The following is a 26,183-nucleotide window of genomic DNA, read 5'->3' on the forward strand; positions in this document are numbered from 1 at the left end:
ACTAAGTTCACGGTTTGCATATCCTTTAATTCAATATAAATTATTTTGTTTTCTTTTAGGCTCAGTAACTCTACCGAACACAGTACTTCCTCCCAGTTGATGCGCAGGCACAAGCTACGCCGGCGGAGGCATAAAGTGGCTAAAATAGATCGGGTGAGCGCCTTTAAGTCACATTATTAACCAAATTGAGTTTGACATGGAGGGAGAGACAAATGAGCAGCTTAAATGATACTGACTGCATGCCACATTTAGTTATTTACCATGTACTTCATGTGTTCTTATTTTGCCTTTCCAGTCTTCATCCTTTAGCAGTATCACAGACTCAACCATGAGCCTCAACATCATCACTGTTACACTTAACATGGGTAAGTTTGTAATATCTTGATAATGCAACTTTTTATAGAGTTTTATATTGTTATACCTATTAAAGGTTTGCATAAAACACATGCAAACATCACAACGCATGGCCACACTCAAAGCTAATCTACGAAATTTGTGCACTGAGGATTACGTCCCCTAAATGTTTAAAATAGCGAGCACAATCCATTTAGCCTGTCGGTTTTCATGTATATGCAGATTTTCCAAATGCAAATGTAATTATTTACTGCCCGCAATGTGATTTATCAAGGCTGAAAGTGCTTGAGGCGGCTTTGTTGCCGCGTCAAATGTTTTTCTTGCTTCAGTAATTAAAAAGTATGCAACACCGTTAATACTCCATGGACAAATAGACCAGTTGGTACACACTGAATCTCAATTATTCATCTACAAAACATTTGTGACAAGTCAATGCTTTTATCTGTAAAAGAATAGTTTGGACACGGTCCCTGTTCTGTTCAAGCATGACTTGGCTCCAAAGCAAGGTCAATAAAGGCATGGTTGGATGCTAATCAGTGACTTGAGCGTCACGCTTCTGAAATAAATTACATTACATTTCCACATGTTCCAAAACCACACAGATCGTTTTCTTAAAAGACTCACTGCCAAAGATTTTGAAGTTTTTACTATTTTGTAAATACAGTATGTATTTGTGGAAACATAAAAGTGTTTGCGCGTGTGTGTGTATACACAGTATATGTATATGTGTAAATATGTATATATGTGTATATATGTATGAATTATATATGTATGTATATTAGGGATGTGGGAAAAAATCGTTTCGAATTTGAATCGCGATTCTCACGTTGTGCAATTCGAAATCGATTCTCTTTTTTTTTTTAAATCTATTTTATAAATGTTTTTATTAATCCAACAAAACAATACACTGCAATACCATGACAATGCAGTCCAATTCCAAAACTAAACCTGACCCAGCAACACTCAGAACTGCAATAAACAGAGCAATTGAGAGAATACACAAACTCGACACAGAACAAACCAAAAGTAGTGGAAAAAAAATGAATATCATCGACAACAGTATCAATATTAGTTATAATTTCAGCAAAGCAGTGATTAAAAATCCCTCATTGACATTATCATTAGACATTTATAAAAATAAATAGTGTCACAGTGGCTTACACCTGCATTGCATCTCATAAGCTTGACAACATCCCTCATTGACATTATCATTAGACATTTATAAAAATAAATAGTGTCACAGTGGCTTACACCTGCATTGCATCTCATAAGCTTGACAACACACTGTGTCTAATATTTTCACAAAGATAAAATAAGTCATATTTTTGGTTCGTTTAATAGTTAAAACAAATTTACGTTATTGCAATCAGTTGATGAAATATTGTCCTTTACAATTATAAAAGCTTGTAAAAAGAAATCTACTGCCGCATTTTTCGGAGTATAAGTTGCTCCGGAGTATAAGTCGCACCTGCCGAAAATGCAAAGAAGGAAAAAACCATATATACGTCGCACTGGAGTATAAGTCGCATTTTTTGGGGAAATGTATTTGATAAATCCCAACACCAAGAATAGACATTTGAAAGGGAATTTAAGATAAATAAAGAATAGTAACCAACAGGCTGAATAAGTGTACGTTATATGACGCATAAATAAGCAGCTGAGAAGGTGCCTGGTATGTTAACGTAACATATTATGGTAAGAGTCATTCAAATAAGTATAACATATAGAACATGCTATAAGGTTACCAAACAATATGTCACTCCTAATTGTTAAATCCCATGAAATCTTATACATTTAGTCTCTTACGTGAATGAGCTAAATATTATTATTTGATATTTTACGGTAATGTGTTAATAATTTCACACATAAGTCGCTCCTGAGTATAAATCGCACCCCCTATGAAAAAAACTGCGACTTATAGTCCGAAAAACACGGTACTCTGCTTGCATGCCAGCTGACTGGGGTAGATCCTGCTGAAATCCTATGTATTGAATGAAAAGAGAATCCTTTTATATCGGGAAAAAAATGTTTTTGAATCGAGATTCGTGTTGAATTGAAAAAAAAAAATGATTTTGAATCGAACCGTGACCCCAAGAATCGATATTGAATCGAATCGTGGGACACCCAAAGATTCGCAGCCCTAATGTGTTAATGTATATATATATATATATATATATATATATATATATATATATAGATATATATAGATATAGATATAGATAGATAGATAGATAGATTAGATATATATAAATACATAGATAGATAGATAGATGTGTGTGTATATATACATATATATATATATGCGTATATATATATTTATATATATATATATATATCTGCATATATATATATATATATATATATATATATATATATATATATATATATATATATATATAGATAAGTGTATATATATATTGATATATGTGTATATATATATTGATATGTGTATATATGGATATATGTGTATATATATGGATATATGTGTATATATATGTATGTGTGTATATATATATATATGTATATATTATATATATATATATCTGTGTGTGTGTGTGTGTATATATATACACATACATACAGTACAGGCCAAAAAGTTTGGACACACCTTCTCTTTCGATGCATTTTCTTTATTTTCATTACATTGTGGATTGTCACTGAAAGCGTCAAAACTATGAATAAACACGTGGAGTTATGTACTTAACAAAAAAGTGTGAAATAACTGAAAAAATGTGTTATATTCTAGTTTCTTCAAAATAGCCACCTTTTGGTCTGATTACTGTTTTGCACACTCTTGGCATTCTCTCGATGAATTACCTGTATCTCATCTTTTTTTGTAAGGAGCGCTGGAAGCTGGCAGACCCGTCAGCGATCCTGTTCTGTCTCCCTTTAATGTTTGTCTGATCTTGAATGGGATTGTGCTGAAAATTGTAATTTTCCTGAAGGGACTCTCCTGACGGAATAAATAAAGTACTATCTAATCTACTATCTAAGAGGTAGTCACCTGAAATGGTTTCACTTCACAGGTTTGCCTTATCAGGATTGATTAGTGGAATTGCTTCATTATCAATGGGGTTGGGACCATCAGTTGTGTTGTAAATGAGAAGGTGTGTCAAAACTTTTGACCTGTACTGTATATGTACAATTGTCATTGTCTTTCTGATTGTTGTGATTGATTGTAGAAAGTTACATAGCTCTATTGCCATAGTAATGCATGTGGTTTAGGTTAAGTACCAAATATGGTTCTTTGCCCCATAATGGGCTAATTCTCTCCACTCTGTCTCCCCAACAGAGAAGTACAACTTTCTTGGCATCAGTATTGTTGGTCAGAGTAACGACCGTGGTGACGGCGGAATCTACATTGGCTCCATCATGAAGGGTGGAGCTGTGGCTGCTGATGGCAGAATAGAACCTGGAGACATGCTCCTCCAGGTACACAAGTGCATCCAGATATTATGATTTTAATCTAACAACTGAGAAACATTTTAAAGTTTGACTATTGCTTTCTTGTAAAAAGAGAATGTGACTCCTGAGGAAGTTCATCTTAATTATTTGATTGTATTTATATTTAACAACTCCAATGCAGTCATCTCTTTAAGTGGTTCAACTTGGTTGTCAAAAGTCTATTTTGCCCTTTAGTTTTACTTTACTTTAGTCTTTAATGCTAAAATGCTTAATTTGGACATGCTTTTATTTAAACAAATTCATTCTTTTCCTGTCCTCTTTTTTCCATATCCAGTAAGGGGCTGCTCAAGCAAAATTAAAAACAAGCTGAAGAATTTATACAACTGTAAAGTTGAGCATATGTACCTATTGAAGTGTCCACTGAGTTTTAAATTACCAATTTTACTTTTGCCACATAGGTGAATGACGTAAACTTTGAAAACATGAGCAACGACGATGCTGTAAGAATCCTGAGAGAAATTGTTTCCAAAACAGGGTAATTTTAGGTTTTATAAGTATTAAGTAAAAATGTTATCAAAATGATCTTTATATATATATTTTTTTTTTGTCTAGTCCTATTAGTCTGACTGTTGCCAAATGTTGGGACCCTTCTCCGAGAAGCTACTTTACCATCCCTCGTGGTACGACTAATATTATAATCATCTGAAAGACAATGATTTGTCATACCTATATCAAAGTTATTTTTTTGTCACTATGAGCAGCTGAGCCGGTCAGACCCATTGACCCTGCTGCCTGGATTTCACACACCACTGCCCTAACAGGACCCTACCCTCACTATGGTAACAACAGCACCCTCATTCCGTTATACCGTAGGATGGCAATGTTTAACTGTAGTTGGTCATTTCAATTAATTTTGGATTTTTTGCTATTTGCAGAGTTCGACGATTTGCCTCTATCAACAAGCAAAACCGATATGGCGACCATTGTCAAGATAATGCAGTTGCCAGACTCTGGCCTGGAGATTCGTGACAGAATGTGGTTGAAGATCACTATTTCCAATGCTGTTATTGGTGAGAAAAAAGTAATCTTTATAAACAATATATTTGTTTTCAATAATTATTGACAAATAAACTTGTTTATTAATGTTTAAATTCACGGCTGCCCTTTGGCCTAACAATGAGCATGTTGGCAGTTGGCAGTTGGTTGTCAGGAGATAATGAGCATGACTCTCCGTCTATTCTAGGGCTGAGGTTGCTGAGGTAGTTAAAAAGCTCCTCAGTGGCAAAGCCCCAGGGGAGGATGAGATCCGCCCGGAGTTCCTTAAGGCTCTGGATTCTGTGGGGCTGTCTTGGTTGACAAGACTCTGCAGCATCGCGTGGACATCCGGGGCGGTACCTCTGGATTGGCAGACCGGGGTGGTGGTCCCTCTCTTTAAGAAGGGGGACCGGAGGGTGTGTTCCAACTATCGTGGGATCACACTCCTCAGCCTTCCCGGTAAGGTTTATTCAGGTGTACTGGAGAGGAGGCTACGCCGGATAGTCGAACCTCGGATTCAGGAGGAACAGTGTGGTTTTCGTCCTGGTCGTGGAACTGTGGACCACCTCTATACTCTCGGCAGGGTTCTTGAGGGTGCATGGGAGTTTGCCCAACCAGTCTACATGTGCTTTGTGGACTTGGAGAAGGCATTCAACCGTGTCCCTCGGGAAGTCTTGTGGGGAGTGCTCAGAGAGTATGGGGTATCGGACTGTCTTATTGTGACAGTCCGCTCCCTGTACGATCAGTGTCAGAGCTTGGTCCGCATTGCCAGCAGTAAGTCGGACACGTTTCCAGTGAGGGTTGGACTCCGCCAAGGCTGCTCTTTGTCACCGATTCTGTTCATAACTTTTATGGACAGAATTTCTAGGCGCAGTCAAGGCATTGGGGGGGTCCGGTTTGGTGACCACAGGATTAGGTCTCTGCTTTTTGCAGATGATGTGGTCCTGATGGCTTCATCTGGCTGGGATCTTCAGCTCTCACTGAATCGGTTCGCAGCCGAGTGTGAAGCGGCCGGAATGAGAATCAGCACCTCCAAATCCGAGTCCATGGTCCTCTCCCGGAAAAGGGTGGAGTGCCATCTCCGGGTTGGGGAGGAGACCCTGCCCCAAGTAGAGGAGTTCAAGTACCTAGGAGTCTTGTTCACGAGTGGAGGAAGAGTGGATCGTGAGATCGACAGGCGGATCGGTGCGGCGTCTTCAGTAATGCGGACGCTGTACCGATCCGTTGTGGTGAAGAAGGAGCTGAGCCGGAAGGCAAAGCTCTCAATTTACTGGTCGATCTACGTTCCCATTCTCACCTATGGTCATAAGCTGTGGGTCATGACCGAAAGGATAAGATCACGGGTACAAGCGGCCGAAATTAGTTTCCTCCACCGTGTGGCGGGGCTCTCCCTTAGAGATAGGGTGAGAAGCTCTGTCATCCGGGAGGAACTCAAAGTAAAGCCGCTGCTCCTCCACATCGAGAGGAGCCAGATGAGGTGGTTCGGGCATCTGGTCAGGATGCCACCCTAACGCCTCCCGAGGGAGGTGTTTAGGGCACGTCCAACCGGTAAGAGGCCATGGGGAAGACCCAGGACACGTTGGGAAGACTATGTCTCCCGGCTGGCCTGGGAACGCCTCGGGATCCCCCGGGAAGAGCTAGACGAAGTGGCTGGGGAGAGGGAAGTCTGGGCTTCCCTGCTTAGGCTGCTACCCCCGCAACCCGACCTCTGATAAGCAGAAGAAGATGGATGGCTGGATGGATGCACTCTCCGTCATGGCCTCTGTGCCTTGGATTTATGTGGCCCTAAACAAGAATTTTGTGTGTGGGCTCTTTACTGGTGTTTGATATTACTTGTGTAACATGCTAAGGGTTTTATCCTAGTAGGTATTGTAGTTAGGGCTGGGCAATATGGCTGAAAACATTGTATTATGATTTTAGTTTTTTAAATTGGTTGATATCGATAATTATTGATATTTTTTATGACCTATGGAAAATCTGGACCAGGAGAAAAATATATTAAATGTTAAAGCCCTACTGAAATGAGATTGTATTATTCAAACGGGGATAGCAGGTCCATTCTATGTGTCATATTTGATTATTTCGCGATATTGCCATATTTTTGCTGAAAGGATCTAGTAGAGAACATCGACGATAAAGTTCGCAACTTTAGGTCGCTAATAAAAAAGCCTTGCCTTTACTGGAAGTAGCAGACAATGTGCGCGTGACGTCACTAGTTGCAGGGCTCCTCACATCCTCACATTGTTTATAATGTGAGCCTCCAGCAGCAAGAGCTATTCCGACCGAGAAAGCGACAATTGCCCCATTAATTTGAGCGAGGATGAAAGATTCGTGGATGAGGATATTGAGAGTAAAGTACTCGAAAAAAAGAAAAGAAAAAAAAGGCGATTGCAGATGTTATTACACACATTTACTATGCTAATTCTGGAAAATCCCTTATCTGCCCATTGTGTTAGTGTTATAGTGAGATTAAATAGTACCTAAAGTCGGAGGGGTGTGGCCACGGGTACGTGTGTTGACCCAGTGTCTCTGAGGTAAGTCACGCTGCTGGAAGCTCCGCTGATATCGCCGATGTCGCCGGTAAGAGCAAACTTATTACCACAATTTTCTCCTCAAAAACTGCAGGTTGACATTTGGTCAGGATCCATTTTTGCTTGACCGCTCTGATCCATAGTAAAGCTTCGCCTTCGGGAATTTTAAACAAGGAAACACCGACTGTGTTTGTGTGGCTAAAGGCTAAAAGCTCCCACCTCCATCTTTCTACTTTGACTTCTCCATAATTAATTGAACAAATTGCAAAAGATTCAGCAACACAGATGTCCAGAATACTGTGTAATTATGCGATTAAAGCAGACTACTTATAGCTTGGATCGGGCTGGAAAATAATGTCCACTACAACCCGAGACGTCAAACGCACGCGTCATCATACGAGTCATCATACCGCGACGTTTTCAACACGACACTTCGCGGGAAATTTAAAATTGCAATTTAGTAAACTAAAAAGGCTGTATTGGCATGTGTTGCAATGTTAATATTTCATCATTGATATATAAACTATCAGACTGCGTGGTCGGTAGTAGTAGGTTTCAGTAGGCCTTTAATGTTTATTTCAAATGTACCTTTCCTCTGATTATAATCCCCCGCATATATGTATTAAGGCAGAAAGGAAAGAAAATCTCAACACAACCATGGGAAACACTTCAAAAAATCGATCGAAACAAAATTCTAAATTACTTTTTTTTTTTATTTGGAAATTAATTTATGTTATACAGTAAGTATTATTTAAATACATTTTTGGACAAAACTATTATTTTTTTAAGTAACGCGTGTTACATTTTGTTATTTATTTTAGTAATTTAGTCCTGCGCTTTTAGTTCCTATCTGTTGTTTCCGTACATCCGAATAGTGAACGGACGTGGTTTAAAAATAAAAAAAGATGAGTGCGTTGAATGATTACAGTCCGTTTAAAAAAGTGCAAAAAACTGCCACAATTTCGAGGTAAGTTTTCCTGTTTTATCGACAAATTATTCGCTGTCTGCAGCACTCATTTTTGATTTCCCTTCTCACTCCATGCAGAGAATCCACAGTGAGACAGGGAGATGGCGCAACCAAATTTGATACAACTACCTGATATTGTTGATACTGTTAGTGTGTCCCTCTGTCCCTCCCCTTGTTCACTGATCCTTCCTGTTTTGCTAGCTTAGCAGATCGGCGGCTGCAACCCTTGCAGTGTGTATTTTTGGGGTGCTGCATTAATCGTGGTGCACATAGGCTGTCCCAATTTAAAAAAAGTTCCAATTGTCCTTCGAATCCGGCCGAAAAATTTTCCTTTTTTTCCCATAAGCAGAACGTGTGCATCCGTGTACACTTCACGTCCTTTCATATTCCGAGATCCTTTGCACACTCAAATCTGAAAATGGTTCTCAACATGGCCACACTATGTGGAGCGGAAAGAGCGACTTTAAAATGTAAGTATAGCTTTATTTATTAATTTAAAACAGTTAAAAGCAGACATGTCAAGCTGGGGTGACAACAGGGGTATACATTTGTGTTAAAATTAGGCACCTTGACTATCATAATGTTGAAAGACCTCCTAGCTCTTTGCTCCTCTCTTTACCCCGAGGAGAGCCATATATCCATTGCAGACAGTTTTGTGCCTGGTGCTTTTTTTAGCCTTTGGAAGTAAAGCTGTACATCTTTAAATTTACTTTTTTAGACTGCAAGAAGTTTACTTAATTATGTTCTGTTAATTTTTGGCCGGAATAGTGAAGTATTATAAGTGTCTGCATCAATGTGCCAATATTAGTTTTAGCTGTTTTTTGCATTTTACATTTGCATGTTATTTGATTTTAGTTTGATAAATGATTAAAATGATCTTGTGTTAATCTTTTTTTTAAATTGTTTTTATTTGCTGTACAGAACAATCAAAGAGGACACAGATTTGAAAAAGGCATTTTAAAGGACATCAGACTAAAAATAAATTACACCAAACACGTGTATGGATTTGTATTTGGATGATCATTTAAAAACAAAGTATTTTTATAACCTGTATAAATGAATACACTCATGTGCTGAAACTACAATTGTCGTGATTCATTTCCTCTGCATTCAATGCAAATAATTATATGATAATATTATTATGCTATCCCAATATTTACTGTTACTGGCTATAATAAAAGCAACTTGACAAGATTAGAAAACTACACCAATTGTAAATCACATATAAATAAAGTCACTGCTAAATAGGATTGTATAGTGTTGCTGTATGGATAGACCGTGAGGATTAGTTTAGGGATATCTTCTGGATTGTCTGCATTTTTTTAAAGCTACCTGTCCCACTACAAAACTACACACAAGCATAAAACTAGGTCCATCATTTACTAATAATTAGGAATAACAACTTTAGAATGCTTGTCAACACGTGAAACATCTTCATGACAACCAACTCCCATGATCGTTCGGCTCTAACCTCAGGAAAATCCTATAATTCATCATTCTTAAAGTTAAAGTACCAATAATTGTCACACACACGCACTAGGTGTAATGACACCTACCAATCTCAGGGCGGACACTCTAACAACTAGGCCACTTGAGTTCGTTATTATTCAACTTCACGTGACGGAGCAGCAGATACATGACGTAAATGTAAGAGACGGGGACTACTGCCGTAACCAGGAAGTGTTCCGTAGGCTAGACCGTTGCTGGAGTACTCTTGCCATGACCCACACTTTGCCGACCGCATGTGCTGGGTCCTTGGAAGGATGCAGCCCCTGAATTTAGACACAGCTTACGAGTGCTTTTCTTCATGCAACCAACCATGCTTCATTCTTTCTTCTTTTTTTTTTTCGGACCAAAAAATATATATTTAGCAAACGCATTTTATATTGATATCCTATATATTTCTATTGCAATATTGTGGTACAGTTTTACCGCCACATCGCTCTTCGAAGTTTGCAGCTTGTAAAGGTCACTATGTGGGTGGTATTTAATGCATAGAATAAATACTTAGAAAGTTGTAAAATTATTTAAATGCTCTAGCTATGAAAATATTAAATTCATAGTTAAAAATTCTTACCTACTGTGTATTATTACTGGCGATCAGAAGTAGAATATGGTAGTGTGTGCATAAAAAAACAAAACCAACAAAAATGCACTTCAAGTATGTAAAATTAAATGGGAAATGGTTGTACTTATATAACGGTTTTCAACCCCTTTTTTAAGGAGCCCAAAGCGCTTAGACAGTATTTCCACATTCACCCATTCACACACACTGATGCCGGGAGCTGCCATGCAAGGCGCTAACCAGGCGCCATCAGGAGCAAGGGTGAAGTGTCTTGCTCAAGGACACAACTGACGTGACTAGGATGGTAGAAGGTGGGGATTGAACCAGGAACCCTCAGATTGCTGGCACAGCCACTCTCCCAACATCGCCACGCTGTCCCTTGTTTATAATTAGATATTCAAAAAGTATGTATTATTTATATTTTACAAGTTATGACCCTGCGATGAGGTGGTGACTTGTCCAGGGTGAACTCCGGCTTTCCCCAATTGTAGTTAAGATAGGCTCCAGACCTAGGCTTCCCCCCTCCGAGAGGTTGCGGCCCTAAACCACCGCATAGAGTGTTTATGCCATGGGCCGGCCCTGCCTCTCTATGTGGGGTTAGGTGGTCTCCTTGTGCGTGTGTGGGCTTTCCCCCACTTGCCAAAAAACATGCATTTTAGGTTAATTGGAGACCCAAATTGTCAGCTGATAGTGAATATTCATTTGAAAAATATCAACTTTATCAACCACCAGTCTTAACTTTCTAAAAATGTTTGCTTATTATGGTGGATGTAGTTTGCAGTGGTGTACAACTGCATCGCATCCTACTTAGAGCAGATTATAACATTTTGTTTACCTTTATTAGAAGATTGAGAGGGACAAACTATCCTCTTCTTGTTATTAAAGCAATGCAGTTAGACATTTTAAAACAGTTCTTACTATATTTTGCTATTGTAGCTAATTAATTGTTTAACGAGTGCATGCTCTCTAGAGGTGCCTTTGCTAAACGCTGCCCTCAGTTAAAAAGCCAACACAATTGTTGTAAATTGTTATATAAAGCAGCACAACAGTCATTGTATCATCGTAACCACAACTAAGTAGTCAAAGAAAATTAAAGTTCCTCCAACTACTACAGACTGACTTTCTTCAATATGTTAATAAAGTTGGGTTTCTGTGTCAGGCGCTGACGTGGTAGACTGGCTCTATTCTCGAGTAGAGGGCTTCAAAGACCGACGAGATGCCAGGAAGTATGCGAGTAGTCTGCTGAAACATGGCTACCTGAGACACACTGTCAACAAGATCACCTTCTCTGAACAATGCTACTACACCTTCGGGGACCTCTGCCAAAGTATAGTATAACAAGGTTTATAGTGTATTGTTCATCAATAGAGACATTCTGCTTAGTATTTTTCTCTTCCTGTCCAATAAGACATGGCGTCGCTCAATTTAAATGAGGGCTCCAATGGAGGCGGCTCCGAGCAGGAGGCGTTGGCACCGCTTCCTCCTGCCACCAACCCCTGGCCAATGGGTGGGCAGCCTTTCCCCTACCCTCCCTTCCCATCTGCACCCCCCAGCTTCCCGCCTGGATACTCGGACCCATGCCACAGTGGGAGTGCAGGCAGCCAGCACAGTGAGGGTAAGCGATGACAAGTTGGATCAAGAGAATTTTTCCAACCGGAATTAATGAGATCATTTGACTCACCATACCACATGACATGGTGAATGTAGAAGGCACATTTGATGATGCTATTGTTAGCTTCTCAGCTTGGTATTGTAGGAGTACAAGTAGTCCTGTAAATGTTAGGAATTGTACTGTACTTTAAAATTCAACAGTTTAAAATCACATCTGAGCCAAAATCAAGGTCAGATAAGTAGAACAATATTTGTATCAAATCTACTTCAAACAATGTATTTATTTCTGCTAAAGGTCAATGGCATTGCCTCAGTTAATAAATGCATGCATGAGCATCTTGCGTCATGCAGCTCCGCAGTACTGGGTGTGCACAAACAAGTCTGATCAGACATGAGATTGCCAATCTCCATATTTAAGAATCAACCCATCCATCTCTATCCATCTTTCTTTGTTTTCATATTGAATTAACATATTTTATGTTAAAGTTACATGCTTGTTGTTCTCTGCACTGAAGGAAAGTGGAAAACTAAAGACCTGTTGGGTTTTACTATGTGGTTACAGTTGGTGTTTAAAATAGGGCTGTCAAAATTAACACTTTATTGTGGATGAATACATCATCATTATTAATGTAATCATTTATAATTGTAATGCAATTAACAGACCTGTGGCATATAATAACTCAAAATTCCTGAAATGCACTGCATAGTAGGGCAATTGATGTGGTAGTGACAGGCTGTTGAACCAAACATTTCAGTATGAAAGATGCTAAACAGCACGTTGGCCCTATTCATAACATGATGAAACAGTCGACCAGCAAAATATTATGCACATTCTGGAGGTTTTCAGTTCACCATTAGCACTTCCAGCCTAATACCTGTATTAATAATATAAAAGAAGTAACCAGTACACATTAATGAGTGTACATTTTTGTTTATAAAACAAACATTATGTCAAAGGTGATTACTAAACACATCAAGTGCATATATATTCCATTCTTTCTTAAAGTCCCTTTGCTAATTCAAAATGAAAAACTAGTATTATAGATTACAAATTAATGATATTTAATCATTGTTAATCAAAAACAATCACCAGAAAACCTTTGATTCATTTGATTAAAAATGTAAATTGTTTGACACCACTAGTTTAAATCTAATAGTACAATTTAAGAACAGCCACTACTGCCCCAAAGTTCTGTATGATTCAAAAACAGAAAGGTAAAACGTAAAAAAAATACATACAATAAAAATCCCAATAGGTACAGAACATTCAATGAAATCACACATAAACAAACCAATACATTTAAATGGTAAAGACTAAATTAGTACTGCACAATAAGCACTATAAATGAAGTAAAATAATTAATATCCATAAAAATTGTAAAAAAGTCTAAATAAAAACATAAAAATGTCCATAAATGTGTCCAGCTCAGCGTGTTTTAAATGCCAGCGCAAATAAGTGTGTTTTTAAAGATGTCGCAGCCCCTCAGGTTCATTGGTTTTAAATCAAATGCTACCTTTGCTCTCATTTTAAAAGCAATACATTAGTAAAGTGCCTTGAGATCATTCGAATTGTATTAATTAGGTATAAAGGCACTACTGATATTAGCAGAAACTATTAACAACACTATTGGTGCATTTCCAAAAATAGCCAGCTAAAGTCTGTCAGTTATTTAAGGCACTGAACCTCAAGTTGTTGGACGGTATTGTGTGCAACATAAGAACAAAATTTAATATTTATGGCAAGCAGGGTTCTTAAACCTCAGCAGAAGCAGTCCAGACGTCATCTTGTTTTCAGTTACAGTATCATGAATCCATGTTTATTCTGTTCTGTACAAGCATGAGTGTGAAATGACGTGGTTTTGTGCTTCATGGGGTGCGTTTCTTAAAGGCAAGTTTCCGTAATTCTATATTTAGTTTTTATCAGCTGAGTCATCCCTAGGGTATACTTTATATACTGGGACTAGAGGTGGGAATAGAGAAGATTCACGTTCAGTTCTGCTTAACGATGAGTTTTTTCAGTTCTCTTATCAATTCTCTTATCGATTCTCATCTGGATAAAAATATAAGTTGATTAGCATTAAGTTTTTTAATTTAGAAGAAACATGAATGTACAAACTCATCAGTGAGGTCTTAAGAGTCCGAAAACCTCCATGGGGTGCCAGGGTAAGGGTTTCTCAGAATAAAAGATTTTTGAAAGTAATTAATATAGTTACAAAATGAATAGTCTACTGTAGACTAGTGCTGGACGATACAACTTTTTTTGAATATCACGATATTTTTAGGCCATATCGCGATATACGATATATATCTCGGTATATTGCCTTAGCCTTGAATGAACACTTGATACATATAATCACAGCAGTATGATGATTCTACGTGTCTACATTAAAATATTCTTCTTCATACTGCATTAATATATGCTCATTTTAAACTCTCATGCAGAGAAGGAAATCACAATTAAGTCAACATACCAAAACTGTATTTGTTAAAGTTATTAGCAGGTGACTGTTCAAATGATGCTACATATTAGATGTAATGCTACTTTTGGTAGCAACGCCTGTGCCCCACACTTGACAAATTAAAGTTGTCTATTCGACATGTTCCCGCTTGAAGCCGAACCCCCGCCAGACGATGGACCCCGTGCTGTTTTTCTTGGGAATTAATTCTTCCTTCATTTGTTACCATATTCGCACCTTCTTTCTCTCGTATTACCACTCGACTGGGATGAAAATAAGCACCTTCGAGTCCGCTAGCATCACAGCTAACATTAGCCACGCTGCTACCTCTCTGCTGGGCGAGGGCGTATACGTATGTGACGTATGACGTTAAAGTATGTGACGTGTGTAAGTTTGTGCACTTGCTGTCTGTGAGGAGACACAAGGAGTGGGAAAAGCCTGTAGTCACTACAGTGTAATGCCCGCAGCTAAATACAACTGTGTGAGAACGTATACTCGAATATTACGATATAGTCATTTTCTATGTCGCACAGAGACAAACCCGCGATATATCGCGCATACTGTATCAATATATCGCCCAGCCCTATTGTAGACATAAACAAAATATTACATACAAAGATTATTTTTTAAATAATATATGAGCCGACCACTCAAAAGTAAAACTGTCAGCTAGTGACAAGTACAAGCAAGTTAAGTCGAATAAAAGTGCACATTGTGCAATTCTGCAACCATCAGCTATAATCAATAAGCATTGTTTTGCAGAAAATTAAGCATATTAGTTTTTTTCCAGAAAGGATAAGTGATTTTTCTGACTAATTACATGTCTCCACTATGAATAACGATTCTCAGACACTGAGAAAGGAGGAGGCGCGTGTAGCCTGCCAATCAGACACTGTTTCATCTCGATTTGCATAGGTATTCATTTCATGTTTAAAGTCAATAATAGCAAATTATACAATGAGTTGTTAACATGACAGGCAGTGTTATTTATTTATTCAGCTAGGTAGTTACCTGCACTACATCGCCCCTGTTGCTGTTGGTAAAGATTCACTTCCGGCTCGGGCGCGATCAAAACCCTGTCATTTATTCAAAGTTTTTACATTGTCTGTATGCTAAGGTTTCTGCTAATATTTTGTATTTTTGATGAAATGCTTTACAAGTTTTGGAAGTTGCCCTGTTGTTATCCTTTCTCGTGAATAATTCCAGTTTTTGTGCTGCTTCCGTGCGTGACGGCGTTACGCTTGTCCACAGGCATCGCCAAGGGAATTGGTAACAAAACTGGCAAATGATTCCCAGGAATCCATAACTGCAATCTTGTTCTAAACAAGAACCGGTTTTTGACTTCCAACCCTAACTGGGACTATTACGGTACATTTACCGTACTTTAGTTAGTGGGGAAGGTGTGTGTAATTGTGTTGTTCCCTTTGTTTCTGCTGGGCAACGGTAGACTGAAGGAGGAGGTAGTCCCAGGACACTGGGGAAATCGGTAAGCCTGCAACACCCCCACATGCCTCCATCCGACTCCTCTTCACCTCTATTGGTCATTCTTCTCTATGCCAGCGTTCATTCATCAGTTTAATTCTTTTTAGCTTTTTGTCTTGTGCTTGTCTAGTGCTCAATGTTCCATCCAATGTAGCGTATTCCCTGTCCATGTGTCGTCTTTTGGCCAGTGTGTGTCATGTATCCATTTTCCTCTCTGAACCTTTTCCTTGGCCTGTGTTTGCACTGTACTGGGGAGGTGTATGGTGGTGCAGGACAACCAGTTTCAGCTAGTACTATTTTTCTCACTGATAGAGGGCGATCATGCACCGTTTTAACCCAGTACTGTTGGGCTTCTTTGGTAAAGGGGAAGCTACAATGTTAGGTAATGACAATGCAATTATATGTTAGGCCTCATCACTATCTTCAACATTGAACAATAATTAGTATATGTACCGGTATATGTATCTTATCATCTGATGCAGGCATATCATGTTCCTTTTCAATATTTTTTTTTTTTATGAACATTACAAAAACCCAGAATACTAAATGATTTATGTAGATAGCTGTACGGGAAGTTATTGAAACCATCATATGTAAACATTTGAGTACATTTAAGCCACTACATTCATGTATGTATTACATTTTTCTAAATTCCCATGGAGCATGCGTCATTCTGTATTTGTAGTGTATGTATCTTGTAAAAACTCCTATCAAGTTTTATGAATAACAATATTTATTATTTAATATTTATTGTAAGTAAGTCATCACTTACATTATATTATATAAAGAAAGGCTTCTCAAACTTATTTTAGTTTTTTTGCCATTTCAGATATTGCTTGAAAGTTTAATGAAAATTTGGCGAACAACCTTCTATTATTTAATGTATTTTTGTAAGTAAGTCACCACTTACATTCTTTTCTATAAAACAGAGTTTTTCAAACTAATTTTAGTTTATTTTGCCATTTCAGATATAGCTTGAAAGTTTAATGAAAATGGGCAAGTAACTTTAAGTTATTTTGCTAATTAATAAACTGCAACGGTTACATTACCTCCAGGCAGAGGTGATAACCAAATCTTCTTTCACCTTTTTCCTAGTTAGAGGTTGCCACAACCACTCAATTGCCTAAATGGTTTAGGCTTAGTGTTCACATCAGATGCCCTTCCTCACGCAGCCTTGGCCAGGAAACAAACCCATGCCCTATGCCACAAAAGGCAGAAGTGTGCACTTACACTAACAGGGATTTAACAATAACCTAATAACTTTATTTCAATTGGCTCCATCTTATGTTCTGTTGAAAATACAGAAAGACTTTAATAAGAAATGTAGTTTTTCTGAACTGTGTCCAGTGGATATTTCTGTTGGCAATTGCTATGCTTTGTCCTTATGTGGTTTTGCCCTGGCACTCTTTGCTATAGGGCAATTTTGTCTCATGGGTTACATTGATAGAGAAAATGATTCTGGAGGCTGGTGTGTGCATATAATAATTTGCTGGATAAGTGCTTGGGTTAATAGTGTTTCCCTGAATAAGACACCCATAATAGACATGAAGAATGTAGTCGTATTTTGTCTTTTAGTGGTGTCTTGTTGTTTTCTCATGTTCCTGCCCAACTTGTTACATCTGGGTCTTTTTCCCGTGCCACATCCTGCCCCCCTCAGTCTTACACCACATCTTCCCTTTAAAACAAAAACAAAACTTAAGAAACTGGAGCTATACCAAGGTATTTATTTAACTTGTCAAACACATACCAACCCACTGTACATTTTTCAAAAGCATTGAAATCATTTGAAAATACAAAACACTTGTTCTTTTCTTCGACTTTTCAACAAAACAAAATTCATACATTATATCCCATCCACCAAGAAAAATAAGAATGTGTAGTTTCCGGCCTTTTTGAATAATCTGATAGTTTGGGTGTTGAAAGAGGGAGCCACTCTGATGGCGATTGGTACAGGGAACTTGTCTCTCAACATCATTCGCGGGCATGGGAATAAGTTGATGTGTCTTTTCTTTCGATAGTACCATTAGGACTGTGCAACAGATATAAGTGTGGTGTGCCATGAGCTTGCACTACAATGCCTTGTGACAGTGTCTTGGTGATCCACACTGTCTTGATATGAATTGAACTAAATACCTACAACAATGTCTCATTAAAAATTGTGTCTTTTAGTGTTCTCTCCCCATCCTTTTGTACAACAGCAGTAACATCAGGTACTTTTGGGCATCGGAGAGAAGGGTGTTGAAGAACTGCTGTTTGAAGCCCTAAGACCTGGGCGGGGCTGCAGCCATTAGCCAATGGGGTAGCTCTATATGATAACAGAGAAAGATATGGGTCAATTACTTCACTACTCAATTCACACTTGTCTATGTTAAGTAATACTTAACCAGTTTCCCATAGCTTATTAAACACGGCAACTAATAGTACCTACTCAGTGGCCTAGTGGTTAGAGTGTCCGCCCTAAGATCGGTAAATCGTGAGTTTAAATCCCGGGCGAAAAAGATCAATGGTGATGCGTCAAATGCAGAGAATAATTTCGCAACATCTAGTGTCTGTGTGACAATCATTGGTACTTTAACTGTGTGCACAAATGTATAGATTGCACACGCTGTTCAGCGCGTGGTGTTTGGATCTTAGTAAGTCAAACCCATTGTCTTTGTACTTGATGAGGCAAAACAAAGCCATATGTCTTTGTCCAGTTTTCTTTAAATTCTGTTTTAGTGGTCCACAGTTCTTTTCTTGCAAAACTTACGGTTTGAGTTTATTTCGAACATGCATACAATTACAACATGATACATCACAATTTACAGTTTCTCTTTTCAACATGTTTGAAAAGGAGTAGGACGAGGCAGAGCTTATTTAATCCCACTCCATTTTCCATTACATAGCAATTGCCAACACTTTTGTTCACTCCCTCTTCTTATTTTGTTCACAATATACCCCATAATTAATCAATTAAAAATAAATTAATAGCGAATAAGATTATCTTTTTTGCACTTTCAACAGTTTCCAAACTTGGATCATATCAGTAATGTTTTTTTGTTTTTTTTTTACCTAATCTATTCCATGATTTAATTTCACTTACTGATATACAGAAGGTTTAAAGTGTTGTACTTGCATTTAAAATACAGTCACAATCAAAAGTTTACATACACTTGTAAAGAACATAACATAATGGCTATCTTGAGTTTCCAATAATTTCTACAACTCCTATTTTTTGTGATAGAGTGATTGAAGCACATACTTGTTGGTCACAAAAAACATTCATGAAGTTTGGTTCTTTTATGAATTTATTATGGGTCTACTGTAAATGTGACCAAATCTACTGGGTCAAAAGTATACATACAGCAATGTTAATATTTGGTTACATGTCCCTTGGCAAGTTTCACTGCAATAAGGCGCTTTTGGTAGCCATCCACAAGCTTCTGGTTGAATTTTTGACCACTCCTCTTGACAAAATTGGTGCAGTTCAGCTAAATGTGTTGGTTTTCTGACATGGGATTGTTTCTTCAGCATTGTCCACATGTTTAAGTCAGGACTTTGGAAGGCCATTCTAAAACCTTAATTCTAGCCTGATTTAGCCACTCCTTTACCACTTTTGACATGTGTTTGGGGTCATTGTCCTGTTGGAACACCCAACTGCGCTCAAGACCCAACCTCCAGGCTGATGATTTTAGGTTGTCCTGAAGAATTTGGAGGTAATCCTCCTTTTTCATTGTCCTGTTTATTTTCTGTAAAGCACTAGTTCCATTGGCAGCAAAACAGGCCCAGAGCATAATAATACCACCACTATGTCTGATGGTTGGATGGTGTTCCTGAGATTAAAGGCCTCACCTTTTTCTCCTCCAAACAAATTGCTGGGTATTGTGGCCAAACAGCTCAATTTCCGTTTCATCTGACATCACTTGGACAAAGATAAGACCTTCTGAAGGAAAGTTCGGTGGTCAGATGAAACAAAAATTGAGCTGTTTGGCCACAAACCCAGCAATATGTTTGGAAGAGAAAAGGTGAGGCCTGTAATCCCAGGAACACCATGCCACAAGCATGATGGTGGTAGTATTATTCTCTGAGCCTGTTTTACTGCCAATGAATTCCTGGCAGTCTGTGGTGGTTTGAAGAACCCACTAGAGGGCCACCTCTACACTGACACATAGTTAATTTGAAAAAAATCCCTCTTTGAGACCACCCTAATTTTGATATATTTCAACACGAGGGGTGAAAATGACTGCGATGAGGTGGCGACTTGTCCAGGGTGTACCCCGCCTACCGCCCGAATGCAGCTGACATAGGCTCCAGCACCGCCCGCGACCCCAAAAGGAACAAGCGGTAGAAAATGGATGGATGGATGGATGGATGGAAACTGGTGCTGAAGAAACAAGTCCATGTCAGAAAAAACAACTAATTTAGCTGAACTGGACCAATTTTGTCAAGAGGAGTGGTCAAACATTCAACCAGAAGTTTGTGGTTGACTACCAAAAGCACCTTATTGCAGTGAAACTTGCCAAGGGACATGTAACCAAATATTAACATTGCTGTATGTACACTTTTCACCCAGCAGATTTGGTCACATTTTCAGTAGAGCCATAATAAATTCATAAAAGAACCAAACTTCATGAATGTTTTTTGTGACAAACAAGTATGTCCTCCAATCACTCTTATCGCAAAAAAATAAAAGAGTTCTAGAGATTATTGGAAACTCAAGATAGCCATGACATTTTGTTCTTTACAAGTGTATGTAAACTTTTGATCGCGACTGTATATTGACATCTTTATACCTGAAGAATACAATACATTATATAAGGTTGAAGACTAATATTTCAGCTCTCTAGATCACTGATGAAAAATATGATTAAAACATGTTAGTTGCACTAAACAGAATTGATGTACATATTTTATAGCTTTATGTTAACTTTTGATAACATTGATGGTGACTTCTTCAATGTCGTCATTCTGCGGCTTTGTATGTGGCATCCTTTACCAAATATGCTTCCCTATTGTATGAAGGATGGTGTGTGTGTTGTTTCCAGCTGGTCTAAAGCAATCCTTAGTATGAGACATGTGCTGACACGGGACAAATGTGTCTTCCCAACAGGGAGCCGCAGCAGTGGATCCCACCCCAGTGCAAACAAAGGTAGGCGCTCGTCCCCGCAGGAGAAGTCGCACAAGGCAACATGTGGGGAGTCCGAGCCAGGCGTCCGTGGAGGGAGGCGTGACGACCGGTGCGCCAGTCAAATGAGCCATCACAGTCGCGCCCGATCCAGTTTGAGTCATGGTCCCTCGCACAAGAACCAGTACTCCTTCACCCACAGCCATGCCCCCTTCTCCCCGCCTGGACCAGGCTCCTGCGCCCACAGTGAGCAAAGCCACGCCTCCTCCTACGGCCCTCCGGGGTTGCCGCCGCCGTATTGTCTTGCCCGACTGGCCCCGAAAGCCTCGGTCAGCAGCAGCGGCACGCCACCAGGAGCTCCCCCCGGGAGGGAGTTAGCCGCCATTCCCCCTGAGCTCACGGGCAGCCGCCAGTCCTTCCAGCACGCCATGGGCAATCCCTGTGAGTTTTTTGTGGACATCATGTGACAGGACAGTGCCTTCTAAAACACTACAGCTCCATTTGTTATTTAACAACTCCACTACTACTGTGTCGCAAAGGATTATGGGAAGGAAGAGCACAATTGTGTGGCTGGATGCATGTTCAGTGTACAGTTTAAGTGATTCCGGAAAGATCACTCCATCGTGGATGTGTGTTCCTCTGCAAGACCTTGGCCTGGATCTCAATCCCCAGACCGTCACCCTCATGTCGCACTTATTGTTTTTTATGTTTTCTATTTTTGGGAGCTGATGGGAAAAAAAAAAACGACACGCCGTCCCCAACTTGTGACTGTAGCATAGCCACTGAGTTTTAGAAGCTCTAACCTGCCAACAAGCTACCTCCGACAGGGTAGCGATCGGCACGTATCTTCTTCATCTCCCAAAGGGTGGTGGGGCGGCTTAACGCATGACTTTCTTAAAGAAAGTTTCACATTTTGTTCAAAGTTTTATACCTTTATTTGGGGCCGGAGGCTGCCTCCTGCCAAAAAAGAACCATTCGTACACTGGAAGATGTTTGTGTTATTTATGTGATTGCTTTGCATTGCTAGTGCCATATGTCATCAGTATGGCTGACTGACAATCAGACATCCGTCAATCAGTGGCCAGCGTTCACAATTGTTGCTGTGTTCTGTCGAATGTACCGTCATCCCCGTCACGTTCACTGTCAACGTCTTTAAATCTGATTGCAAACAGCGGACATCTCCTACAGAGGTTGTTTTAGTTGGTGTCCTCAATCAACAGGCAGTCCCTCCAGGAATTTGCGATGATCGTGCCAATTCATTTGGCAATTAGGTCAGTTTTTTGCCAAGATAATTCACATCACAACACAATTGTTGTCCTGCCCTTCCTCTTCCTGTCTCGGGCACGAAGAACTGGCATCCTCACATTCTAGTTTATATGTATTTAAATATGTATTTAAACAGGGTAATATGACTAAGAACCGATTTCAATTTGCAATTCTGACCTTGCTCCGTTTACATTAAAGCCAGATAAGGTTATCCAGGGTAGATCACACCTAACTTTATCCGTGTCCACACACAATGCCAACGTTTAAGACGCCCTCCCCCTCCCTCTGCTGGTGCAACGCGACCTAGTACGCATGTGTGAGGAAAAAAAATTTGTTGTGTCATTTAGAAGTGTATAGAAAATGTCTGCTCTTATTGTGAAGAATAATTATTTTTGTGGTCTGACGACGAGGTGGAATTACTCTTAAAAGTGACTCAAGACTATAAAACCTCCATGGCGGCGAGGAATGCTGATTGGTGGTCCTCGCCATCGAAATACGGGCACATTCTGTCGCGGTTTTTGGTGTGCTACCCACCAAAAGGAGGACATAAATAAAGGTATGTTTTTGTTAGTTTATTCTGTCTTAATTTGACCACATTTCCCGTCTGGGTGCGGTCTTTTATGGCGTCACTTCCTATCCGAAGTCGCTTTGTAAACCATCAATGAGTCCATACAAAGCTAAGTGCCGGAGATTCAAGAATTACACGGCCGACTTACCCGTGTAAAAATTTGTCCGAGGAGGGGGACCTTAAACGCTGGTTTAGTGTGGCTGAAACGGGGCTTGGGCTAAATAATTTTTCTTTTAAGGGGTTAAACATGGCCTTGTGAAGCTAATCTCGCCTCATCTCTCATTGACTGACACAAATTAGCGCTAGAAATGTCTCTCAGCAATTCACAAATGCTCCTAACATACATCTGTGAATGTGTGGGTACATAAATGAATGTTTTGAATGGACAAATGGTTTTCCAGCAAAAAAACACACAGACAATTTCTGCAACTTAACTTGTTGACAGTGATGTTTATTTCTGTAATTGTAATAATGAAATATAACAGTACAGTAATTTGACAACGAGCGGTGTTTGTTTTCCAAATTGTGTTGAAATCCTGTGATTTTTGAGGTTAAGGTTTCAAGTAACAACATTCATAATAAATTCAATAAAATCACAAGTTAAATAACTTTTATTGGGGAAAAAAAATAAGCCTCAAACTTGTGAAAAATATGCCGCCAATCAAAGTTTAGGCTGTGTCAATCACACACAAGCCTGCACAATTTTGGCGGGACTGATCAGGGCTGTGTGATATGAGCAGCTGTGTATTTATTTGATCTTCTCAACGTTGATGTTGCTTTCGCAAACAAAGTTGATATTTCTCGATTTTTGGGGGGATTAGCAAAAATTTTAATTTTGAAGAAAATACTTTCAATGATCGGTATTTTTAGTCACCGTTCATTCCCTTCACTGGTCATTAAGTGACTCATAAGGTTTTGTAGTTTCGCTGTGGCAAATGTGGACAAACTGTCACACAGCCCTACTGAGTGACTGACTTTTTGCAATGTGATGTTATCAAGAGGGAGCCGTCTGAAGTACAGTACATGTCAGTACTGTAGATATTGGCTGTACCAAATTAATGACAAAACAAGAGGCCAACAAGTTTAATGAGCACTTTGCAAGTTGTAGTCTGAAACACTGTTTGCAGTCATAACGTTCTCTTTAATTGTCTTTCTTTACAAAAGAAAAGTTGATTGTACATACAAATTTATTATAAATGATTAAAAATCTATATGTTGGAAGTTGTGGCTTTTTTTTTTTAGCTGATTATCAAATAGCAGCATAAATGATCATTCATATGAAATACATGGAGTTGTCCTAGAGACTGGTCAAATGGCTTTAAAATCAACATTGTATAGTACAGTGGTTCTCAAACTTTTTTCAGTGATGTACCCCCTGTGAACATTTTTTTAATTCAAGTACCCCCTAATCAGAGCAAAGCATTTCTGGTTGTAAAAAAAAGATAAAGAAGTAAAGTACAGCACTATGTCATCAGTTTCTGATTTATTAAATTGTATAACAGTGCAAAATATTGCTTATTTGCAGTGGTTTTTCTTGAACAATTTGTAAAAAAAATATATAGAAATGATTAAAAACTTGTTGAAAAATAAACAAGTGATTCAATTATAAATAAAGATTTCTACACATAGAAATAATCATCAACTTAAAGTGCCCTATTTGGGGATTGTAATAGAGATCCATCTGGATTCATCAACTTCCATCCATCCATCCGTTTTCTACCGCTTATTTCCTTTGGGGTCACGGGGGCGCTGGTGCCTATCTCAGCTACAATCGGGCGGAAGGCGGGGTACACCCTAGACAAGTCGCCACCTCATCGCAGGATTCATGAACTTAATTCGAAACATTTCTTCACAAAAAAAGAAATCTTTAACATCAATATTTATGGAACATGTCCACAAAAAATCTAGCTATCAACACTAAATGTTGCATTTCTTTTCACAGTTTATGAACTTACATTCATATTTTGTTGAAGTATTATTCAATAAATATATTTATAAGGGATTTTTGAATTGTTGCTATTTTTTTAGAATATTTCAAAGAAATCTCACGTACCCCTTGGCATACCTTCAAGTACCCCCAGGGGTACGCGTACCCCCATTGGAGAACCACTGTTGTAGAGAGATGCAATGTAAAAGAAAAAAAATGCTGACATTTGCGTGAGTGGCATTTGACAAGACTGTGTGGGACCTCTGAGCTGCGCTATTGCGTGTACTTTCCCAGTGGGCAGATTTTATCAAGGCGCTTACGTTTTTACAGTACGTGCGTGGCTTTTCTGGGAGGTAAAAATAACAAAATGCTTGCATATGTCATAGCCCCTCACGCACTTACTCACACAGGAAGGATGTGAGGTCACAGCTCACGAGTGACATGCTCACCCAGGCTGAACAAGCGGCCCACGAAAGAGTGTGTAATGTTGGTTTTCAAATATAATATCTTTATATATTTTACCCTTAATATGATACATTGTTATTCCTGAATAAAGAAAATTGATTTGTTGTCCGTGCAATGTTAAAGTTCAAGTACCAATGATTGTCACACACATACTAGATGTGGCAAAATTATTCTCTGCATTTGACCCATCACCCTTGATCACCCCCTGGGAGGTGAGGGGAGCAGTGGGCAGCAACGGTGCCACGCCCGGGAATCATTTATGGTGATGTAACCCCCAATTCCAACCCTTGATGCTGAGTGCCAAGCAGGGAGGAAATGGGTCTCATTTTTATAGTCTTTGGTATGACTCGGCCGGGATTTGAACTCACGACCTATACCGATCTCAGGGCAGACACTCTGACCACTAGGCCACTGAGTAAGTCCATGTCTGTGATTGGTTAGCTAATGCTAACCACGCCCCTTTTACCTGACTTGCTCGTCCCAAGGCTAGAAGATGCTGATTTGGGACTAATCAGGTAGTTTTTTAGCCTCTCCCATGTTTGACTAATTTAAGCCGGAAAACAAAGTGATCCTGAATAACTTAAACTTGATTAGGTTTAAGTTGATCTCAAGTCAGAGTTTTGATTGACTGATTGATTGATTGATTGAAAATTTTATTTTTAGATTGCACAGTTCAGTGCATATTCCGTACAATTGACCACTAAATGGTAACACCCGAAAAAGTTTTTTAACTTCTTTAAGTCGGGGTCCACAAAGTGATCTATTCCTCTACGTATTATTATTACATATTGGATCCACTTTGAACTGAACTCTCGCAGCTGTGTTGGAGCCACTAGGGATTGAACTTTCACAGTATCATGTTAGACCCGCTTGATATCCATTGCTTTCGGTCCCCTAGAGAGGTCTGTAATTTTCATCATAGGTACACTTCAACTGTGAGAGACAGA

At 39.0% G+C, this 26,183-nt stretch overlaps 1 protein-coding gene across 3 annotated transcripts in view; it reads left to right on the top strand.

Annotated features, from left to right (window-relative positions):
- LOC133554417 (segment polarity protein dishevelled homolog DVL-1-like) overlaps nucleotides 1-24,065 on the top strand; it is an 87,509-nt gene extending 63,444 nt beyond the window's left edge. The window contains exons 6-15 of one of the 3 annotated variants that reach the window (XM_061903157.1): nucleotides 60-153; nucleotides 296-365; nucleotides 3,647-3,786; nucleotides 4,218-4,294; nucleotides 4,372-4,439; nucleotides 4,521-4,829; nucleotides 11,517-11,684; nucleotides 11,766-11,972; nucleotides 15,872-15,910; nucleotides 20,996-21,141. In XM_061903157.1, coding sequence (XP_061759141.1) covers nucleotides 60-153; nucleotides 296-365; nucleotides 3,647-3,786; nucleotides 4,218-4,294; nucleotides 4,372-4,439; nucleotides 4,521-4,829; nucleotides 11,517-11,684; nucleotides 11,766-11,972; nucleotides 15,872-15,876 — 1,138 coding nt within the window. In that variant the 3' untranslated portion in view covers nucleotides 15,877-15,910; nucleotides 20,996-21,141. Of the gene's footprint in view, nucleotides 1-59; nucleotides 154-295; nucleotides 366-3,646; nucleotides 3,787-4,217; nucleotides 4,295-4,371; nucleotides 4,440-4,520; nucleotides 4,830-11,516; nucleotides 11,685-11,765; nucleotides 11,973-15,871; nucleotides 15,911-20,995 lie in introns of all 3 variants that reach the window. The other 2 variants (XM_061903156.1, XM_061903155.1) reach the window with 2 other exon arrangements.
- Nucleotides 24,066-26,183: the final 2,118 nt, after the last annotated feature.

This window comes from Nerophis ophidion, linkage group LG06, assembly GCF_033978795.1.
Source record: "Nerophis ophidion isolate RoL-2023_Sa linkage group LG06, RoL_Noph_v1.0, whole genome shotgun sequence".
NCBI lineage: Eukaryota > Metazoa > Chordata > Actinopteri > Syngnathiformes > Syngnathidae > Nerophis > Nerophis ophidion.